Source organism: Triticum urartu, chromosome 1A (assembly GCF_056163025.1).
Source record: "Triticum urartu cultivar PI428250 chromosome 1A, HENAU_Tu73, whole genome shotgun sequence".
In the NCBI taxonomy this organism is placed as follows: Eukaryota; Viridiplantae; Streptophyta; class Magnoliopsida; order Poales; family Poaceae; genus Triticum; species Triticum urartu.
This window is the reverse complement of record NC_141873.1, coordinates 527,361,937-527,381,677: the sequence shown is the minus strand read 5'-3', so window position 1 is coordinate 527,381,677 and position 19,741 is coordinate 527,361,937. Positions and strand designations below refer to the sequence as shown.

The 19,741-nt window shown below is 44.9% G+C and overlaps 2 protein-coding genes across 2 annotated transcripts; one reads left to right on the top strand and one right to left on the bottom strand.

Annotated features, from left to right (window-relative positions):
• Positions 1–384: 384 nt before the first annotated feature.
• Positions 385–1,017, top strand: LOC147992218 (uncharacterized). Its single transcript, XM_087538968.1, has one exon. The coding sequence runs from the start codon at positions 385–387 to the stop codon at positions 1,015–1,017; it is 633 nt and encodes a 210-aa protein (XP_087395094.1).
• A 12,698-nt stretch (positions 1,018–13,715) lies between these two features.
• On the bottom strand, positions 13,716–14,369 carry LOC147992217 (uncharacterized). Its single transcript, XM_087538967.1, has one exon. The coding sequence runs from the start codon at positions 14,367–14,369 to the stop codon at positions 13,716–13,718; it is 654 nt and encodes a 217-aa protein (XP_087395093.1).
• Between the last annotated feature and the right edge of the window lie 5,372 nt (positions 14,370–19,741).

Here is a 19,741-nt window from a genome sequence, read left to right as displayed (position 1 = left end):
AGCAGACTTCACGCAAATCTGGCTTCTCTCCAGCGCAGGCAACAGGCCTGTTGGGCGCCCCTTTGGGCTGGCTGGAGGCAGCCCAGTTCATGTCTAAAAAAAGGTTTGTCATGTGTCATGTGTCATACAAGTTACGTATAATTTAGAAGTGATTCCCCTCTAGCTAGGGTTTCCTCCTCTCGGGCGACGGCGCCGCCTTCACCATAGAGCTTGTCGTCCCCTGCCGTTCTCCCCCGGTGGTGGTCTGCTGCGTCTAGGACGTGGTGGCCACGCAGAGGGGGAGGAGGATAGGGTCAATACCGCTCGCGGAACCACACCCTGAGCGAGAGAATCATGGCTGCGAGCTCATCGACGTCAGGTTCGGCCTCCGAACTTGAATCGATGATGGAGGAACTTGGTCTAAGAGAAGATGATGTGCAAGACGTAGTGGTTGAGGACGGAGAATTGCCGCAGGAGGCGACCCGTTGGATGGCGATCGCTAGGGTTCACACCGAAAAACCTTACAACCAATATTGGTTCTACAGGGGCATGCGGGTGGCATGGGATCTGGCGCAGGAAGTTAAGATCAGGCCTTTGGAAGACAACCTCTATACACTCCAATTCTCGTGCCTCGGCGACTGGGAGAGGGTAATGGAGGAAGGACCGTGGAACTTCAAGGGTAAGGCGGTGGTCCTAGCGCCTTACGACGGATTCACCAAGCCCTCAACCATTGAACTCAAAAAGATCGATATCTGGCTGCAAATTCATGATCTGCCTGATGGTTATTTTTCCAAGATCAAGGCCCTGTCGTCCACTGTGGGGGAGTTCATATTTGCCGAGCCAAGGTCACAGGACTTTGAGGGCAATTTTGCCAGGGTTCGGGTGAGGATAGATGTGACGAAGCCTCTTAAAAACGCAGTCTCATTGGTTGTCAAGAAGAAGGACGGGATGGAACGTGTCATCTTCAGAATTAAGTACGAGAGGCTGCCGGATTGGTGCGCTGTATGTGGTTACCTGGGGCACCTGTATAAGGAGTGAGGCGACGGATTTCACCCGCCAAAAGCACTAGTCTTCAAGGACATCAAAGCAGGTTGGTTCCGTGGCCCTGGCAGAGGTCCGGGAGGGGAGGAGAGTTCTGGAGGTGGCCGCGGTCGCGGTCGGACTGAGCGAGGTGGCGGCAGAGCTGCAGCTAGAGGTGCAGCTGGCAGCCAACAGTATGTGGATCCCAACCTGTCAAGCAATGATGTCACCATGGAAGACCTGGACAGAAATAGGAAAAGGGATGCTCTAATGGATCCAAAAACCGTACAACCACAACACCCTATCCAGGCTAACAAAAACTTAATAATGCCGCCTCCGGTGATCCCTCCTAGCCCCACATCCAAGCAGGAGACAAAGAGAAACAAGCCGAGTCTTTCCATAGCTGAAACAAACATTGCGAAGAGTGCAACAACTAGCAAGACCCCTGATGCGCGTTTGGCGAACTCCCAAGGAGGGGTTCGCCCGGCGCAATGAGTCTCCTGTGCTGGAACTGCCGCGGAATTGGCAAAGCCGCGACAGTTCGTGAGCTTCGCACTCTTGCGAGGCAATTTGCCCCCTCAATCCTCTGTATTCTTGAAACACAATTAGAAGGGTCGAGGGTTGAACAGCTAGCGGAAGGATTAGGATTTAATAAAAGTTTTGCAGTGAGTAGTTCTGGACGAAGCGGTGGTCTTTGTATTTTTTGGAATGATGAAATAAAAGTGGAAATAATTGGTTACTCAAGGTATCATATTGATTCTCTAGTTGACAACTTGGTGGACATGCAGGTCAGAGTCATTTTTGTCTATGGCGATGCGTAGGTACCCAACAGGCAAAACACTTGGAACACCCTGAAAAACATAGCGGAGACACAAAGCAGGCCATGGGCGGTTATTGGTGACTTCAACGAGGTTCTGAACCTGAGCGAACATGATGGCGTTGGCAGTCGGAGCCAAGCCCAGATCGATGGGTTTCGTGAGGCGGTTGATACTTGTGGATTGTCTGACATAGGGTACATGGGCACAATCTGGACATTTGAAAAAAGGTTACTGGAGGCACATATACTCGCGTTCGGCTGGATAGATGTCTGGCCAATCCGGAGTGGCTGTTGGCGTTGCCAGCTTCTACTTTGCATCATAAAACGGCAGCCGGCTCCGACCACATTCCGATCCTACTCACGCTACGTAACATGCATGCATGCAGGGTGGGTCCCAAACCATTTAAGTATGAGACCATGTGGGAGCGAGAGGAATCTCTCTTTACCACTGTAGCGGGCAGGTGGAGCATGCAGGATGGAGGGAGCGTGCAATCTTTGCATGAAAAGCTGGGAGACTTGGCAGGTGACCTCTCGGCTTGGGATCGGCAGAGTTTTGGCTCGGTTCGACAGCAAATATCACAGCTCAAAGTACAGCTACAACTTCTGCGAGCTATCCCAGGTAGATCCGGCCCCACCAGGGAAGAAACGAAAATTGTTGACAGACTGGTGGAGCTCTTTCATGGCGAGGAAATGCTCTGGCGCCAGAGAGCGCGTGTGGAATGGCTAGTCCATGGAGACAAAAATACCTACTTCTTCCACCTACGCGCAAGTAGAAGGCGACACAAAAATCAAATCAAATCATTGCATGATGAGCAGGGGCAAGTGATTGAGGACCCAACCGGGTTGGAGGAGATGACAACGACATATTATAAAAACTTGTACACGTCAGAAGGGGTGCTCAATATGGAGGAAGTTCTCCGACACGTCCCAACCAAGGTAACACCTGATATGAATGCTCTCCTAAATGCTCCATATACCCATGAGGAGGTCAAGCGCGCCTTGTTTCAAATGTTCCCAATTAAGGCCCCTGGCCCGGATGGATACCCAGCTCACTTCTTTCAGCGCCACTAGGAAGTATGTGGAGAAGAGGTCACGAAAGTGGTCCTCAAAATAGTAGAGGGTAATGAGTCGGCAGCTTGCATCAATGACACAATCTTGGTCCTCATTCCCAAGGTAAAAAACCCTACTCTCCTCAAACAGTTCAGACCGATCAGTCCGTGCAATGTCCTCTACAAGATCGCGCCCAAGGTAATATCCAACCGACTCAAGCAAATACTTCCTGATATTATCTCACCAGAGCAGTCAGCTTTTGTTCCAGGCAGATTGATCACAGATAACATCATAACAGCTTATGAGTGCTTGCATTTTATGAAAAGGAACAAAGCCAAAAACACCAGTCCTGTGCCCTCAAGTTGGACATGATGAAGGACTATGACAGAGTTGAATGGCCCTATCTCCAGGCAATAATGTTGAAGCTGGGATTCACTCCCAGGTGGGTGGATATTGTTATGAGCATGGTATCTTCAGTGAAATTTTCTGTCTTGTTCAATGGTAAAAGGCTTGAGGAGTTTAGTCTGTCACGTGGTATTCGACAAGGGGATCCGATATCTCCATACTTGTTCTTGTTAGCAGCAGAGGGCCTTTCATGCCTGTTAAAATCACAAAGAGAGTCATCCAACCTAGGTGGGATCCAAGTGGCACCTACGGCGCCACTAGTTAACCACTTATTATTCGCTGATGACAGCCTGCTGTTCTTCAAGGCTAACGGTGTGGGGGCTACCGAGGTGAACCAAGTCCTGGATATTTACTGCACGGCCACAGGTCGGCGGATAAATTTTGACAAGTCATCTATTTTCTTTAGTAAAGGGGTCCCCGAGGTGGTTCGCAATGACATTAAGAGTATCTTGAACGTCCCTAACGAAACTTTGAATGAGAAATACTTAGGTATGCCCACAGATGTGGGAGCCTCAAAAAATGGCGCGTTCAAATATTTGAAGGACAGATTGTGGAATAAGATTCAAGGCTCGGTTGAGAGGACGATGTCCTCTGCGGGCAAGAAGGTGTTGGTCAAAGCGGTGGCTCAAGCAATACCTGTCTTCTCCATGTCATGCTTCAAATTGCCAAGGGGCCTTTGCGAGCATCTGAACACGTTGATCAGGAAGTTTTGGTGGGGAAGCAAGAACGGCCAGCGCAAACCACACTGGGTCTCCTGGAAGGCTATGACTCAACCAAAAGGCATGGGAGGTCTTGGCTTTAAGGATTTCGAGCTGTTTAATCTTGCTATGTTGGCTCGTCAGGTTTGGCGTATGTTACAGGATCCCGACTCCCTCAGTGCGCGTATATTGAAGAGTGTGTATTTCCCAAATTCCAGTATCCTTGAAGCTTCACTTGGGAGTCACCCGAGTCAGGTCTGCAGAGCCCTATTGGAGGGGCGAGATATCTTAAAGTTGGGCTTAATCAAGCGTATTGGCAATGGAGAGAGCATGGACATTTGGACAGAAAACTGGCTCCCACGTCCAGAGATGATGAGACCATATGGATCTCTAGCAGCGGCACCACCAGTCACGGTTTCGAAAACTGATAGATCACACAAATGCAACATGGAACAGGACATTGATCAACTCCACATTCCTTGCTTTTGACGTCAAATTAATACTCAGCATACTGTTGCCCACAACACCCATGCACGACTTCTGGGGCTGGGCTCACGAGCGCTCGGGCCAGTTTACTGTGCGATCAGCATACAATATGCTCGTGGCGATGATGCAGCGAAGAGAAGCTTGGTTATATGGTGCATCGGGATCCTCATCTTCGCATGCGGAGTCCAGCTCTTGGAAGTATCTCTGGAAGACGGAAGTGCCTTCGAAGGTTCGAATGTTTTTATGGCGGCTTGCGAAACAATCACTGCCAACTGAAGATGTGAGGGCACACCGGAATATGTCGACGACGAGCACATGCGGATTTTGCGGCACTCCGGACTCCTGGCAACACTCTTTGCTCGAGTGTACTGTCTCGAGATGTACTTGGGCGCTTGTGGACGAGGAGTTAGGCTGCGACATTGTTGCTACAGGTGAGAACCGGGCCAAGAGCTGGCTCTTCAATCTGCTGGGGTCCCTCTCGCACGAGCAGTTCACCTTGGTGGCAGTGACGCTTTGGGCTGTCTGGACATCTAGGAGGAAAGCTATACATGAAGGAATTTTTCAGACTCCACATGCAATATCGGCCTTCGTAACTAGGTACATTAAAGATCTTGATGTGCTTAGAAAGCCCAAGAAACATAGCCGGACCACGACTGGGAACACAAGGGCAGCGAGACCGAGGGCACCCCCGGCAAACTATGCAAAGATCCATGTAGATGCGGGCACCCGGTCGGAGAGAGGAGGGTCAGCAGTTGCTATATGCAGAGATAGCCAGGGTCTTTACTTGGGCAGTTCAGCGCTCGTCATTGCAGGTGTATGGGATGCACCAACGCTGGAAGCCATAGCGTGTCGCGAAGCCGTGGCGTTGGCAGAAGACCTCAACCAACATAACTACATCGTGGCATCCGATTGCAAGCAAGTTGTTGACGATCTAGCCAAGGGAAGCCAAGGAGCATATGGTGCTGTAATCAGAGAGATTAGACATAGAGTTCCACCCATTAGCAAGTTTATTTTTGAAGGGCGTGAGGCGAATGTCGAAGCCCACAAGTTAGCTAAACATGCTTTATCTTTACTCCCAGGGCGTCATATGTGGCTTGGCCAGCCACGTGACCAAACTTGTATCCCACTCTCTGTGGATTTTGAGTAATAAAAGGCTTTTACCCCTAAAAAATGTATAATTTAGAAGAGAAACTAGTTGTGTCATGTGTCATACAACAAAAGCTTCACTTGCATATAAGTTTGCAAATCAAAATGATAACACCCTTATAGACATGAACGTGATTACTTCACCAACTAAGGGCAATGGCGGTAGCTAGTTCATGCCTAAGCAATCCATGTTAGGGACACTTTCCGCCGGTGTTGAAGCATCCGACGCATTTAGGGAATAATGTACTTCTTGTATCTATCTGAAATAGTTGGAACATAATCATGATCCCTCTCACAACGAAGAAAGTGGAGATCATCCATGTCATGGAGGCGGGCATAGTTGGGTGGTGTCATATTAGCCGTAACAATCATATTTTCTGTTCTAATCAAGTAGTTTCGCATCTTGAGCAAGATTTGCCGCTTCATCTTCCAGACACCAAAAGCTCTCTCTATGGTATTGCGCCCGGAGGAGTGGATCCGGTTGAACTCCTCTATACGAGTAGTTGGGCCATGCACCTCTTTGGAAGTCAAATTTTCAGAGTGGCAATTGTCATACATTGTCAAAAGCTAAGAGCGGCAAAAGTGAAATGAAAATTTAATGCTTTTGCCAGGGAATAACATTTGTGATATATTACCAAAAGCTAAGAGACGCAAAAGTAAGATGTCAAATTCTACAATGGCATAAGTAAAGTGGGCAAAAACTAGAGTGACAAAAACAAAGTTTTCCCGTATAGTTGTGAATGATATCATACAGACTAGCAAGTAGAGAATCTTCATCTTCCTTTGGTACGAAAAAAATTGAGAATCTACATCTTCCTCTGGTAGGAAAAAAATTGAGAATCACCATCATCATTAAAAGACATATTCTAAACAACACTTTTGAGATAGAAAAGGAAAAACGAGCTTTTTTATCACACTCTTATCAAGCGTTATTTCGCTGTCATTTAGATGTGTACAAAAGCCAACAAAATACATTACATGTGTGAATTTTTTTACACGTTGCATCTATAATAACAATAATCATCAAAAAGACTTGAATCCCCTTGAGAGAAAATGAAAAAACTTATGGATGGAAGGCGTGGCGGCCATTTAGTATCTCAGTCCTCTTCTCACCTCACAACTGGACCTGTATACATTGTTCGTACTTTGCCCAAATGCTCCATCTGAAATGCAGAGCTGCTTTGGCTCACATCAGTAGACATGCCAGTGGCGTACCTACCGTAGCCATCCACGTTACCGCTCCTCCCAGTCGTGTAGAACCCTACATTCATATGGTTACATGCAACCTCCGGCTCAAGGCACTCATGCAACAACGCCACCAGCTCTCCACCGCCTGGGCAGTGCACTTGAGTGTGGTGTCTGCGACTTTCCATACGCCGTTGACATCATGGTCGTCGTGCATGCATGTGTCCACTACACCCTCAATATTGCCACGGGCAAGGCGCTGGCGCGTCCACTGGATGATGCTCGTCGGCTCTGGATTATTTAGGATGGGTGGTTGCCCACTGACTATCTCAAGTGGCACTATGCTTTCGCCTTTGTTGGTCAGCTGAAGCGTACATAGTACCTGATAAGTATGAAATGCATTAGCGGTTCCAGTTTCAAGAACAATCATGCAACATGGGTTTGGTTGAGACATCCTAGATTCATGTGAATTCACAGAAACCAATCTAATTCTCGCATAAATCAGATGCTTTTCCTTATGTTTCAATCACTCGTTTGTAGGTTAATTGTCAAATTTAAGGGACCATGTTATAATTTGATCACCCTAGGAGGGAAGGTTGAGCATATATTTTGAGAATGTAGGTGAGTCATACTACTTTTGAGACAACCAAAGCATATTACTTCAACTATTAATAACCTGCAAGATGATTTTGAGAGTACAATCACCAAGAATTTAGAATAATGCACTTACTCAGGGTCAAGGTAACCGGGTGTCCCAACCACCCTGGCTGTGGACACATGGGTATCACAGTCGTTATTAGATGTCTTCACGTCCCTGTGAATGAGTGGAGGGTTGCACCCCTTATATATGCAAATACTCAAGACCTGCACATCCACATCACGTGCTCTCAACCCCACCACATTTTGCTTCTATACATAATAAGTTAGTGGACATGTACAAAAACCTGATTTAAACCTTACCTTGTGCGGATTCCACGGCAATAAGAAGTCTTTGTCTCTAGGTTAAAGTTCTTGTGTTGTTATTGTTGGGGAACGTAGTAATTTCAAAAAAATCCCTACGCACAAGCAAGATCATGGTGATGCATAGCAACGAGAGAGGAGAGTGTTGTCCATGTACCCTCGTAGACCGAAAGCGAAAGCGTTAGCACAACGCGGTTGATGTAGTCATACGTCTTCACGGCCCGACCGATCAAGCACCGAAACTACGACACCTCCGAGTTCTAGCACACGTTCAGCTCGATGACGATCCCCGGACTCCGATCCAGCAGAATGTCAGGGAAGAGTTCCGTCAGCACGACGGCGTGGTGACGATCTTGATGTTCTACTGTCGCAGGGCTTCGCCTAAGCACCACTACAATATTATCAAGGACTATGGTGGAGGGGGGCGCCGCACACGGCTAAGAGATCAATGATCAACTGTTGTGTCTATGGGGTGCCCCCTGCCCCCGTATATAAAGGAGCAAGGGGGAGCAGGTGTGACCAGGCAAGGGGCGCGCCAGGAGGAGTCCTACTCCCACCGGGAGTAGGACTCCCCCCCTTTCCATGTTGGACTAGGACTTGGGGGGGGGGGAGGAGAGAAAGATGGGAAAGGAAAGGGGGGGGGGCGCCGCCCCCCTCCTTGTCCAATTCAGACTTGGGGGGGGGGGGGGGGGGGAAGGGCGCGCGGCTGCCCCCTTTGCCTCCTCTCTACTTCCTCCACTAGGCCCATTAAGGCCCATTAGGTTACCGGGGGGTTCCGGTAACCTCCCGGTACTCCGGTAAAATGCCGATTTCACCTGGAACACTTCTGATGTCCAAACATAGGCTTCCAATATATCAATCTTCATGTCTCGACCATTTCGAGACTCCTTGTCATGTCCGTGATCATATCCGGGACTCCGAACAACCTTCAGTACATCAAAATATATAAACTCATAATGAAATTGTCATCGTAACGTTAAGCGTGCGGACCCTACGGGTTCGAGAACAATGTAGACATGACCGAGACATGTCTCTGGTCAATAACCAATAGCAGAACCTGGATGCTCATATTGGCTCCTACATTTTCTACGAAGATCTTTATCGGTCAAACCGCATAACAACATACGTTGTTCCCTTTGTCATCGGTATGTTACTCGCCCGAGATTCGATCGTCGATATCTCAATACCTAGTTCAATCTCATTACCGGCAAGTCTCTTTACTCGTTCCGTAATACATCATCCCGCAACTAATTCATTAGTTGCAATGCTTGCAAGGCTTAAGTGATGTGCATTACCGAGAGGGCCCAGAGATACCTCTTCGACAGTCGGAGTGACAAATCCTAATCTCGAAATACGCCAACCCAACAAGTACCTTCGGAGACACCTGTAGAGCACCTTTATAATTACCCAGTTATGTTGTGACGTTTGGTAGCACACAAAGTGTTTCTCCGGTAAACAGGAGTTGCATAATCTCATAGTCATATGAACATGTATAAGTTATCAAGAAAGCACTATCAACAAACTAAACAATCAAGTGCTAATCTTATGGAATGGGTCAAGTCAATCACATCATTCTCCTAATGATGTGATCCCATTAATCAAATGACAACTCATGTCTATGGCTAGGAAACATAACCATCTTCGATCAACGAGCTAGTCAAGTAGAGGCATACTAGTGACACTCTGTTTGTCTATGTATTCACACATGTATTATGTTTCCGGTTAATACAATTCTAGCATGAATAATAAACATTTATCATGATATAAGGAAATAAATAATAACTTTAGTATTGACTCTAGGGCATATTTCCTTCAGTTATCTCTCCCTACGATGCAAAAATTGTAAGGTGAATCGCATGTGCTGGAATTTTTGCTAGTTCTCACTTTTACAACTAACAAATTTATGTTGCCGAAGGATAAGTCTGAATTATTTGAGTGATATGCATACCTCTAAGATGCTTGTCTAGGGCTCCTTCAGACATGTAGTCGTAGACAAGAGCCATGTACTCCCTCTCGTTGCAATAGCCAAACAAGTACACTAGATTCTTGTGGTGAATCTTAGCCAAGGTCTGGACCTGAACGCGAAGCAATACATGCATTACGAAACTGAATCGAGCAGTATTAGTTACACTCACTTTACTAGATCTCGTCAGTTCTCACCTCTGCCAAGAATTCTTGTAAACCTTGGTTCGAAGATTCAAACAACAGTTTGACAGTTGGCTACCATCCTCCAAGAAACCATCATAGACTTTCCCAAACCCTCCTCGGCTGATCACTCATCGGAAGCAATTTGTGATAACCTCTAATTTACTGTACGTGAATCGGCGATTCTTGAGTCGCAATGAGGTGTGTCCATTGATGTTAATTGCCTCATTTTGCGGTCTTACACTATTGGTTGTTGTTCCTTCAGAGTTGAAAGACCGACCACGCAAACGGTGTTAGATCATCCTCCTCAAAGAGAAGGGGTCTCAAGTGTATCAAGTGGTAAAAAGATGAGAAGAAAGAAGCTGCCGGAATAAATAAGACACGAATGGAGCATGTTTAAAAACTAGACTACTTTTTGACCCTTGCATCTGTGCCTGCATTCGAGGATTCACTGTGATGGTGACGTTTCATTTCATTAAATGAAACCAGGGGCACGCTCTTTTTTTCTAAAAAAACAAGTATAAACAAAGCTACAAGCTACTGAATTCTCACATGAAAAAATGGGCAAAGCCCTCCATATATACACACTTTGAGGGAGAAAATGCAATGAAACAAAACAACCAGTTCATACATTGTTTTCACCGCACAAATTTCTAGGCAAAAGATTAACAATTCGATCAAGATGCACAACGCTACCTACAGGGACACTTACCAGCCTCAGTGTCTGGGATGACCACGAAAACATACCAATGTGGCACAACATTTCTGTAAGAATAGTAGACTAAAACACACCAATGTACCAGTGTGGCACAACATTGATGTAAACTTTAACTTATAAAAATGTAGAGCTATACTCCCAGCTGAATTACGATGTTACATGGTGATCTAATAATTAAGATGAAACACGACCACATGACTGATATTAAACAAAACCATCTCAGTTAAAGTTTCATTAAGTTAACATCAAACGGGTCTCATAACTGGAAAGGACTAAATTCAGATTACATTAAAGGTATTTCCACAAATTATACCAGATACATCTTAATTCCAATGTTGAAACTCGTACTGCCAAACGAAGAACATGTACCAATCAGCTGCTGCAACTCAATTTCAATGCTCCATATTAAGTAGCTTCTAATAAAAGTTACATGTAGCACCTTACCTTAAATTCAAAGCACTAGATTAGTTTCCTTCAAGAGCACACATGGTGATTCGTTTATAGGGTATTCATCAAACTGTACAAACTACTATGCATATGGATACACATATAAACTATAAAATCCATGCCACCACAAACTTTGGTCACCATGAAGTCACTACTACTACTACTACTACTACTACTACTACTACTACTACTACTACTACTACTACTACTACTACTACTACTACTACTACTACTACTACAACTATTACTACTACTGAAATGGGCTAGCATGCTTGATGATTCAATCATGATTCATGCATTCCAAGGTATTAGAATAGTCAGAGCATTCTGCAAAATTGTTCAGTTAAAGAACATTGATGGAGAGATAACTGGAAAATAATATAGAAAATATACTGAAGTTAAGCATAGAAGTCATGGCCTCATCGGTCGAAATTATGACCCAATACTAAGCCTCGATGCATTCTTGAAAACCAACCGAAGTGCAATGCATTTATGTACAGAGAATTCAGCTGCTAACTATAGTCAATAAACTGTAAAGTGAAGTCTCAAGTGACAAGAAATTGTAAACAAGCAAGAAAAAATCAGTTATTTGTAACGTGGATCATTTCAATAAGTAATCAGTTTTTTCTTACCACACTTGTGCTAGTAAGTCTGACGCATGATATATTTGCAATATCTGAGAAAACATAATCATTCTTAAATAAACAACTGAGTAGTTCCTTCTTAGACACCCATCAATTGCTAATACAAGATGGATTAACACTTAATCAAATCATCTAGGCAAACAAGTCACAATGAATCAAGAACTTCTGGAAATAAAACAATTACTTTTACACATGATCATGAGTTATAAAAATAATCTGAAAAACAGGGGACATCTTTTACAGTGAAAAACATAGGTACATTCACTTAAGGAAACATGTCACAATTAAGCTAAAAAGGTAACAAGATTGTGAGTTCTAGAAAAATAATCTGGGAAAGTAGTTGAAGCAAATGAAACAATAGTCCCCAGTAACAAAATGTGCATTATACAACTATTTATAATACTAACAAAATACAAATCCATGAGACTCTATGAGTTTTAGGAACATGGAAAATAAATCTAACAGATCCGAGTGGTTAGGTGAGCAATTTGCACTGGTAATAATAGCTAGAGACATAAATCTAACGAACGGATCGATGATTGGGATTCCTCTATGTCCGATGGTTATCAGTCTTTGTCCTTATCAGTCTTTGTCCCTGCATTGGCTCATGATACATGGGTCGAAATCACTGTTTTGACCTTGAACAGAAAGATTAGCATGGTGTTTTGTTTGCATGGGGAAAAAATTAGATCTAACCTTTTTTGGTCACACTAGCAACCATGGTGTTTTGTTTGCATGGAGCCGGCGCCGTCCATGGGGTTTCCCCTGGTCCACCAGCCGCTCCTGCTTGTTGATTAACCGATGTGGCAAAGGGGTAAACGTCAGGCTCTGTGGCGTTTACCTCCCCCCCTTCCACCACCCAACCTTGTGTTTCCGTCCAATTAGGTAAACGACCGTGCAGGCCCAGCCCACCCCATAATCCCTTTCCTCTCCCCTGGATTGGTATGGAGTAGATGATGTGTTGGTGCATATGTAGGACAAATTTTCCTTTTTGGTGCATATGTTGTCCCATAGGATTTCGCCAAGATAGATGATGATATATGATGTGTGTATGTGGTAGGGTTTCTTTAGCAATATGGTTTAATTTATAGATTGAAATCAATTTGAGAGGATATGAATCAATTTGGTTTGATTAGAGATGATGTGTGTATGTGTTAGCAATCTGGTTTAGATGATGTGTGTATGTTGTATGACAATATATGATGTACTTATGTGGTATGGCAATATATGATGTGTGTATGTTTGATATGTCTCAAAGTTATCTATATTTGTTTTATTATTTCATGCTATTATCATGCCACTTTAGGATAATTTTTATAGCAATTTATATTAGTTTTAGGAATAATCTATTAATTCAGTGCCATTTTTTCATGTTTTTGGCTTTAGAAAACGATATCTCTGGACCTCAAAATACCCAGGTGTTTTTTGATGAATTTTGAAGATGGCAGTGTGCTCGAAAGGGTCGTAGACGGTGAGATTCGACGCATAGCGGTCGTAGGAGAGGAGGAGGCCGCTGTCGCAGCCATGAAGGCACCACTCATCCGCATCTTTAATCTCGGGGTGGTCTTGGAAGTACAAATCACCATATGCTGCGGCGGCAGCTAGCTTGGGGTGACACGAGTTTGCCTTTGATGAAGCAGAGAGCAATTGCTTTCTTTTGACTTTTAGCGCCAAGATGTTTTTCTCGCGCAAAAAACATTGGGCATTTACCCTGCATCGGTATTTCATGCAAAAAATTGAACCAGGATCAGCTATCGTGCACTCGCGTGTTTACTAATTTATTTTTATCTTCGATCGAGTGGGTTTTAAGTCATGTTTTCCCTAAAAATCGGTTATGGAATTATTGAAATTTTTTGTGAAATTTAGAAAAACTTCGGGTGTTATCAAGATTTAATAAATGTTCAGAAATTTTTAAAATATTCATGAATCTTTTTTTGAAAGATCCAGCGCTGCTGGCATTCATATATTAAGCAGGAAGCAACGTGAAGAGCAAATACATGGGGCAGATCCTAGGATCATAAAATACATGCTGGAGGTTCAGCAAAAGGCAGCTCAAGGCAGCTTGCTCCTGCCTGCCGCCAGAGCTCAAGGGCTCGGTAGCTTGTAGCCACCACATCTCTGGCTAGCGCGTGCCTCCCCCGGAAGGTGCAATTGTTGCGCTCGATCCATACCTGCCAGAGTACAAGCATGACGATGGACTTGATTCCCTTCCGTCCATCTCCAGGTGTTGCAGCAACGATCGCTTCAACGATGTCGGTTGCCTTGTGTAGGTGTCCCCAAGTGGCCGGGTCTACAGCGCTGCAGCCAGCCCAGGAGGCAACAGCTTCCCACACCCGCTTGGTGATCGAGCAGTGCCAGAACAGGTGCACCGAGCACTCCAAGCTCTTGAGGCAGAAAGGGCAGAAGTAGCCGTTGGTCCAACCCCGTCTCTGCAGCCTGTTGTTGCACCACAATCTGTCCAGATGGAGGAGCCAGCAAAAACTCTTCAGCTTGCCCGGAGCCCAGGAGTCCCAGATGAGGTTTTTCATAGTGGATTTCTGACGGCCCTGGAACTGAGCTTGATATGCAGATGCAGCCGAGTACGCATCGTTGGCTGACCAGTTCCAGCGGGTGTTGTTTTCAATCTCAGGATTTAGGCTGTTTCTTGCTCCGGTGATCATTCTTGCCATGGTCAGGGAGTCAAGAAGTAGAGGGGTGGTATCACCGTGAGCGAGATCGTTGATCCACGTATTTGCGGTTACCGCCTCTTTCACTGATCGTGCCTTCCTGCGGGAGTGCTTAAACAGCCTTGGGAAGGCAGACTTGAGCGGCAGGCCGTTTACCCAGGGGCAAGTCCAGAAACGAGCGCGCTCGCCATTGCCAAGCGCGATTGAGGTTGCAGCGTTGAAGAGGCCCGGTCAGCTTCATCACAGGGCAGTTCCATGCCCACCCACGCTCGTTGAGTATTCTTCCAAGCATGCCAAAGCCACCTGAGCCGGAGAGCTCTGCTGAACTTGTGCAGATCAAGAACGGCCAGCCCGCCATGGTCGACCGGAGAACACACCTTTTCCCAGCTCACTTTGCATTTTCCCCCAGTTATATCTTCGTCATGGGCCTAGAGAAATCGTCGTCTAGACTTGTCAATCTCCCTAAGCAGCTTTTTTGGCACTCGCAGGGCGGTGAGGGTGAATGTTGGGAGAGCAGTCAGAACTGCACGCACAAGAACTCGTCGCCCGCGATGGTCAGAAGCTTCTGCTTCCAGCCTGCCAGCCGCGCTCGGATGCGGTCGATTATGAACTGGAGGTGCACCATTCTGATCCTCGACGGCGTGATCGGTAGGCCAAGGTAGGTTATGGGAAAGTTCTTCGTTTGCCCTCCGAAACTCCGTAGGATCACAGTCATATCGATGTCATCACAGCGAATTGGAGTCGCAGTTGATTTGTGGAGGTTTACCTTCAGTCCCATTGCCTCCCCAAAGTTGTTGAGAATGCTCATTAGAGCCTCGATCTCCTTAGCATTCGGGTTGAAATAGTCATGAATTTAATAAAATATTTGTGAATTTTAAAAAATAAATTTTCAAAAAGCACAAAATTTAGACAATGAAGATGTTGTACTCGGTGAAGATGTTGTGGTTGGTGCCAGCGTATATGAAACTGACGTCCATGGCGTGAAAGAGTTTGTTACTGGTGTTGTCCACGTAGTCCGCCACCCTCGGGATACCATTGAAAAATAGTATAACGCAGCTACCTTGGAGCCTCCATAGTGTTTTGGGCCTCTCAGCCGTCGGATCAGTCTGATGTACGCTCTAGATCAGCTTGGTCGTTGTCAGATCGATCAACGATTGAGATGCCATTTCGCGGGCTGCTGCTCCGCAGAGCGAGCGCCCGTTTCTGTCCGTAATCGGGCCGCAAAGGCCCATTCACTTAGATTGTCCAGCCCCCAACTCTGAACTGCACATTTTCTATTCCTCTCGTGTTGCAGATGATAGCCTGTTGCTATTCAAAGCCAGTGGGGAAGGATCAGTTCAGGTGTCAAACCTACTTGATATTTACTGTAACGCTTCGGGGCAGAGGATTAACAATGATAAATCTTCGATTTTCTTCAGTAAGGGCTGCCCGACACAGTTGAGAGAGACTATAAAGAACAATTTGCAGGTCTAGAATAAATCATTGAGTGAGCGCTACCTGGGTATGCCAACAGATGTTGGTCACTCGAAGAATGGTACGTTTCCCCGCAAAAAAAGAAGAAGAATGGTACGTTCAAATATCTCCGAGACCGTGTATGGGAAAAGATTAAAGGTTGGATGGAGAAGTTATAGTCTGCAACTGGCAAGGAAATTTTGATTAAATCGGTTGCATAAGCGATCCCAGTCTACTCGATGGCATGTTTCCGTCTACCAAGAGGTCTTTGTGATAGCATCACATCGATCATTCGTCAGTTCTGGTGGGGCTCAAAACATGGGAAGAGGAAGCCGAGCTGGGTAGCATGGGATACCATGACTTTGCCAAAGCACTTAGGAGGATTGGGGTTTCGTGACTTGGAAATCTTCAATCTTGCATTGTTAGCAAGGCAGGCATGGCGTACACTCACAGACAGTACATCTCTCAGCGCTCGGATTCTCAAGGCAGTATATTTTCCGGATTGCTCTCTACTTCAGGCTGAGCTAGGAGCCCACCCATCACAGATATGGAGGGCGATACTGGACGGGCGTGACATATTATCACAAGGTTTGGTGCGCAAAATAGGAGATGGTGCATCCACTAACATTTGGCAACACAACTGGATACCGCGAGACAATTACAAGCGCCCTATAACAGCTCTCGTCCAAAATCCACCGGACAGAGTATCACAACTCATTGATGTCACATCGGCTAGCTGGAATGAGGGCCTGGTCCGAACGGCTTTCACTACCTTCGATGCCGAGGCAATTCTCAAGATCCCTTTGTGCACGTGTCATGTTGATGATTTTTGGGCGTGGCATCATGACCCTTGGGGGAGATTCAGTGTTCGGTCTGCCTATCACATGATCCTCAAGACTAAGCACGACAGGGAAGCATGGTTGCATGAGGAGGGAGGCACCTCATATGAGTTCAGCGAGACCAACAACTGGTCTATGATTTGGTATATCCAAGTACCCTCGAAACTCAGGATGTTTATATGGCGATTGGCCCGACAATCTATGCCAACTAGGACCGTTTTGCATCACCGTCATATGTCCACCGAAAATTCTTGCTTACTCTATGGAGCCGTGGACACATGGAAGGATGCACTGATTACATGTCCTATGTCTGCGAGTATTTGGGCGCTCGGTCCGGAGGATTTGGTGCAACACATGATAGAACGAGGAGAGGAGAACCCGAAGGATTGGCTCTTTGCTATACATGAAATATTAACAAAAGAGCATTTTGATCGTTTGGTGGTTTCTCTTTGGGCAATATGGGGAGTCGGGAGGAAGGCCATTCATGAGAGTATCTTCCAATCTCCTCACTCGGTCGACAGTTTCATATCTAGCTATTTCGGGGAGTTGCAGGTGATCAATGCCAAAATCCCGGCTGTCACGACGCAGAGACACGTGAACACAAGGGGGTGGCTGGCCTCGTAAGCGGGGAATGCCAAGATAAACGTTGATGCGGCTGTGTCCAGGCAAGGGTTCGGCTCAATTGGAGTGATTTGTAGAAATCATGAAGGCATGTTCATAGGCGCATCGACTTGTGGCTTTAGCAACATTGTAGACCCACCGACCCTCGAATCTCTAGCCATTATAGAAGCCTTGGCACTGGCGGATGATCTATATTTGAGGCGGGTTGAAGTTGCATTGGATTGCAAAGTGGTCGTGGAAGACTTACAGAAGGACAATCTTGCAAGCTACGGTGCAATTGTACATGAAATAATAGCACACTCTTCAGTTTTTGAGTTTTGTAATTTTAAACATGAGTTTAGGAGCTCCAATTACGAAGCTCATAACTTAGCGAGGCATGCTTTATCTCTCGGTGGTGGCCGCCGTGTCTGGTTAGGCCATCCCGGGAACCTACCTTCCGTCCCTGTAAACATTGTGACGAATTAATAAAGCCTCGTGACGTTGCCTCAAAAAAACATTTTCTATTCCTCTATTCCTAAAAAAACATTTTCTATTCCTCTACCCCTGATGCGCCGCCGCTCCTTCGTCCACGACGCGCCGCCGCCGTTGTCCGTCCCGCTGGTGAGAAGATTGGTCACCCTTCTTTGCTTCCCTTTTCTAGGTCCCGTTCTCTCCTCCGGCGAGTGCGCGCGAAACTTAATCCCGGCCTTGGGTTGGCTGGCGGCGATGGATGACCTCGGATGCCATCATGCCAATGCCATGGAATACTCTTCCACCTTCCGTGGCGGTACATACGCGTCTGTTCTCTTCTCTCGATGCCGCTTGCGTGATGTGGTTGCATTTTACCCAGCAAACAGGTGAATAGGAATAGCAGCGGCAATCAACAGGACGTGCGTGCACATTCACAACTTCCCCTTTCTAGAGTGGTTACTACTTACTACACCATGAGTATGGTGCAGATTAGTGTCTCTCTTTGGTTTTGTGAAGGTATCTTGCTTACCAATCAGCACATATCCCGTTCGAGTTTGTTCTATCGTTTCCAGGTTCATGCGTATTTGCTACCGGGCCTCAGTCTCGCCTTCTAGCGCAGAGGGTGAATATTAAATATTTTTTCTTAATTTTGATTTCATGTCGCTATTTTGATTCCTTTGCCGGTAATATATTTGTGCTAGAATATCTTCCATTACATCTGAAGTATATCCCCAGGGTTCAAATCGAGGGGACGGGTAAAGCACCCGCTAATACTAATATTGGCAATATTGTGTTCGACATCATCTTAGCCCCAGAAGAATATTTACATACAGACGAACATGTAGCCAAACTTCTGCACAGGTATGTGATAATATATGTCATAAATAATATAGCTTTTATGGTTGGTACAAACGAAATAACACCATTTTTTCCTGAAAATGTAGGTTACAGAAGAAGCTCATCTTCCGATATTCTAAAGCTCATCTTGTGGTTCATTATAGGTATGACATGGTTATTGTTTGTTCAATCAAATGGTCAGCCTAAGAACCTTCAGGTTTAGGTCCATGTCCTATCACAATAAATGCATATGTTTTTGCATATTTCTCTCCTGTATGTTCAAGTGCAAATATAGACCATGCTGTTGATTTTTTTGCTTTGGAATTGGACGTTATCTTTTGCTGGTAATGTATTTGTGCTAGAACAAAAACCGATATCAAGTTATTTTTGCTTCTAATTGTTGAACTGATGCCAAGTATTTAAGCTGACATGTGGCCTCCAGGTCAAACCAACTTTTTCTATGGATATGGCTTGGAAAAATTCTACTTTGAACAATTCAATTTGTATCCATTATTATTCAGTATTTTGTAATTATTTATTAAACATATTTTATTCTTATTTACAATGGTCGGGCGCGGCAATGCGCGTCTTCATGATCTAGTAATCTATGCAAAGCCACACCAACAATTTTTTGTGCGCATGAGTGGGCTAAGATAATGCTTATTTATCTATTTAAACTTCTTTTATTTAATTATAAACTAGTCAGTTGGTAATGTATGTTGTGTTTATTGATACATTATTTGATAAATTATATAGACAAAAACAATTTTATTTTTTATAATTAACAACATTGCTAATTAAAAAGACTCATTTTTATTAAGTACAAATTTATCATACAATTTTTTTGCTCACCATTAAAAATACATTTCCTGTGCTACACAAGAATTTTATTTTATTAAAAATTGTTGGTACTATTTATTTTTTGGTTTGTTTAAGAAAAATATATTTTGTTAGAGTAGGTTTCACCATAAAGCAAATAGCAAACCAATAATTTCACATTATTCCACCAATTTATTATGTCTCTTGATGTATTATAATGTGTTTGTATATGTATCATTAAATATCCATAGAACTTGGTAGAGTGCCTTTTGAGTACATGGATCTAGCAAATACATGAGATGTCTGAAATTAAAGAGTGATGTTTAGATGTAATTAATCAAATATTTCTAAAGTGCA

Excerpts from the sequence above, each read along its gene's own strand:
- LOC147992218 (XM_087538968.1), top strand. The coding sequence starts at position 385 with ATGGAGGAACTTGGTCTAAGAGAAGATGATGTGCAAGACGTAGTGGTT.
- LOC147992217 (XM_087538967.1), bottom strand. The coding sequence starts at position 14,369 with ATGGCAAGAATGATCACCGGAGCAAGAAACAGCCTAAATCCTGAGATT.